We start from the raw sequence: 4,053 nt of genomic DNA, 5'->3' as shown, positions 1-4,053 counted from the left end.
GATCCTGACTTTTTACCGCGCACGTCGGACTTTGGTTTAAATCAAAACGTTTTTCGGGATAAGTTTTGTTTTCAGTGTCCCGAGTCCTTTTATAAAATTGCATTCTTATGTTGTGATTTAAATCCAGATAAAAGGTGTGTATAACAATTTTCGTGACCACTATATGCAGTATTTTTAATAACAACAATCTTTTTTTACAGACCGTCATTTGAAGTATTAGATATATGGTTGGAAAGTTTATTGACACATGCAACTTTAAATCAGTCTTTGCCACTCGAATTACTTTATGATATTGAGAACTTTCCAGGTATTAGTATAAGTTCTACACCAGAAGGATTTCTAACGCCAAAATCAAATCTAAGTCGAGACGATTTAGATGAACTTGGTAAAAATATACCAAAACCCCTAAACATTCCGTCCAATGAAAATGAAATCAAGATAGTTGAAACAATTAAATTAGAAGAAAAGGAAAATACTCAAAATTTGCCATTAGCTATACCTAAATCGCCACACTTAGGTAAAGATTTCTCACCCACTGGTGAACGAATACGTGATAGCATGCGTGCAAGAAGAAGACAGCGTTTAATTGAAAATCAAAAGCGTGGTTTGACACCTGAAAATAATTGTACCGAACGTGTATTAGAAGCAGTAAAACATAGCTTACAGAATGGCGTTAGTAAAAAGAATCGGCCTTATGGTGATAAAGGTTTTCTCTTAGATATTCACCGCGATGGTGATCTGAGGCTTAGTAATGTTAAAGACTTAAATAATTGTTCTGACTTCGACTCAAGTTGCGATACAAGTCTCAATTACCATGAAGTCAACGCTGTGGAGCATGTTAAACCGATAGAACCGTTGGCAACAGTTGTTAAAACTGTATTAGAGGAAGATGATATAATTGTTGAATCTCCAGCTAATAAAAGTTTAAAGAACCGTCAGACTTTTATAAATTCCGTCGAAGAAGATGCAAAATCTATAAACGCTATGAATGAAGTACAAAAAAATATTGCGCAGAAATCATATAAAAATGCATTGGATGATATTAGAACAAAATTAAATCTATGTAAAAACAAATTCGAAACCATTGATGAAGCTAATCGTAAAAATTATACGAATTCTCAAACTTCTATGAAAACATACTTTAAGGTAAGTCCTACAGATGCTGTGTATAGAACACCACCTCAAGCTTTAAAAATGTTTCAACGCATGGAAGCAGCGGAGGTCAATGCGGGCAAAAGTTCGTCAATGCAAACGCTACGTGTTAATCAAACACCTATCTTTGGTAGAAAGCAATTTCCAAAAGCTGTGGAGCTCTATACACCACATTCAGAATCTCTAGAAAATTTAGCTGCCATGACCATTAAGTCAAATGATGAAGTTGTGAAAGAGAAAACAACTGTAAAGCGTGTTAAACAGCCAGCCGAAAGAACATTTAAAAGTTATTTGAAAGAGCTTGATGAACCTGAGATAAAGTCTACCGAAATACAAGCGAAGAAAAACAAATTAACGTATGCTAAGGATATTGCAAGTGATAGGACGCAAGATAAAAGTAAAGTTAGTAATCGCCTCTTAGGATTTAGAAAAAATGTAAAGCCCTCCTGTACTTCACCTACAAAAGATGTTGTTGATAATAAGACAAATACACGACGCACATTGAGCCCGACTAAAAGTACAGATATAAATAGATTTACAGCTAAACAGGATAACCTCACAGGTCAGTTCAATTGAAATCAAATTTTTTGTATTTCTATTTATCTTTTTTTTTTTTAAATTAATAGCACCAATATATACACGAACCACTAGTCGACAAGTTCTCGCAAATACTAGTATTGGCTCTACAACCCCTAAAGTCAACTCGAATCGCTTAACTATATTAAGTCCCGAAAAAGTTCATCGCCTAAATGCAAAAATGTCCGATCAAAAGAAAAAAATGGAATCCACTAATAAGATTGCTGACTCAAAGCCCTTTTCAATTGCACCAGTTACGAATACGTCTACAAATGCCGATCAACAAACACAGACTGAGCGACGAAAACGAGCAGCAGCCAATCGATCGCAAATCTATTCTAGGTATTGATTCAGTTTTCAAACGAAATATAAGTTCGATACGATGCTAAGCGAAGCGACAGCAGTGCTGAAACTGCTGAGAATTTAAGAAATTTCGATTTAAGTTAAAAAGTGCCTAAATTAATGCAATATTAAAAACAAAAACATTTTAGGAATTTTTAACAAACTGATTAATATTTAAATAGATACATATAAATCATGTACAGGGTAATACGGAAAGTGACGTATATATATTTCTTAAAACTACTATTGTACCTCACTTTAAACTACTTATACATTTCGACACAATAAAAAACAAAAATAATAAGCAACTAATATACATATAAATTATAAAAATATAAAACAATAATAATTATAGCAATGTAATAAAATCGTAAAGCAATTAGACTAATACATGTTATATACACACTACTTATATACACATATTTATATATACAAATATTAAAATCTTATTAAATATGTATTTTTATAACACTTTATAGTGCCATCGAATAGTTTAGCCCATGTCGATGCAAACATTGCATTATTGTAAATAGTTTTATGATATTTAATAATCTATTAAGTTTGAAAATATTGTAAAATATTGAGTAATAATTTATATATTAGTTCATTAACAGTATTTATAATTAAACTAAATACATAGGTTAATTAGTTATTAATTCAGTAAGGATTGTTTTTTAAATATTATTATGCCTTTATAAAAAGTTATTAATACTGGTTAGTGCTTCAAAGATTTCAAGCATTATGATATTCGAGCAATTCAAGCATACTCGAATACGAATATTTAAATCAAAAACTTTAAATGTTCAGAAATTTTCTAAACATTTAAAAATGTACGAGCTGCTTAAATAGCAAAATTGCTTTAGATACATTTTTTGTTTTGTTTTATTTTAAAGAAATAAATATAATAGAAAATGCTCGGACACATAATGTGATGTTCGAACATTTTCGAGCAGCTCGTTGTATTCGAACGAAAAACACATTGTATTCGAACTTACACATTGAAATGCTTTAAGCTTTCAACAGCTTGAATAATAATTGTAGTACTAATACTTCAGTTTTTTTTTTAAATGTAACGCATAAGTTTGTATTAAATCCCCCCTTTATATAGAAAATATATATTAAGCTTAAGATTTATATATATATATACTCAATTTTTATGCCTGAACTAACTCTTGCTCAAGTAACTATACTAAAAAATTAAGGAAAAAAGACATATGTATTTTTTGAAAACGCTTTTTACTCGTAATACACAGTTTCCAAATCACAAAACATTTGCGATAATCCTGACTGTAGTGTAACCAATTCTTATGCTGTTGTCGCAATATAATATAAACAATTATATATGATTATATGATATGATATGTGATTCATATATGTAAAAACAGTGTACGCATTAGATATATGTACTAACTAACCTAAAGCAATTACTAATTAAGATAAGAATATTAATTGTTATTGTTTAACATGTAATCAGTTAAAAACAAATTAAAAACTTAGATATATTTGATTTATATAAAATTTAAATGTATTAAGTGAAATCTTAAATGTTAACATCAACAAAGGACAAATTAGTGTCTGGTGTTTTTATTGTCGTTTAACTTTAATCGTTGGCTATCTTAAGAGCTAACCGTATATTGCATTCGGTCAACTAAATTTGCACGCTTTGATGCCATAATAAATAAATATACTAATATGCGTTTAGTCATACTAATTTCAAATGCTAAGGATCTTAAAAGTATGTTGAAACTTCATTGTGTTACATGGAGATTTCCGTAACGAGAGCTTAGCAATTTATATACATCATTTCAATAAGATCTATATGCATTAGATCAATACTCTGTCTTTGCTTAAGGCACCTTCCATCACTACTGTCAGATATGCGGATATTTATATTTAATGTGATTCAGATCACATTGAGTGTCGTAATCCGGTTACCAAATCGAAATAAACAACAACAATGTGAATCCATAAATTCAGAATAAA

General features: G+C 30.1%; 1 protein-coding gene across 1 annotated transcript; it reads left to right on the top strand.

Annotated features, from left to right (window-relative positions):
- On the top strand, positions 1-3,117 carry LOC119665158 (LIM domain kinase 1-like; the record flags this gene model as incomplete). Its single annotated transcript, XM_038074463.1, is given in 3 exon segments — positions 1-134; positions 201-1,714; positions 1,779-3,117. Coding segments are annotated over 3 exon segments (1,947 nt in total), but the record flags the coding sequence as incomplete, so codon positions are not given.
- Positions 3,118-4,053: the final 936 nt, after the last annotated feature.

This window comes from Teleopsis dalmanni, unplaced genomic scaffold (genome assembly GCF_002237135.1).
Source record: "Teleopsis dalmanni isolate 2A unplaced genomic scaffold, ASM223713v2 unscaffolded_contig_3687, whole genome shotgun sequence".
In the NCBI taxonomy this organism is placed as follows: domain Eukaryota; kingdom Metazoa; phylum Arthropoda; class Insecta; order Diptera; family Diopsidae; genus Teleopsis; species Teleopsis dalmanni.
The sequence above is the reverse complement of the archived record's forward strand: the minus strand, read 5'-3'. Positions and strand labels throughout refer to the sequence as shown.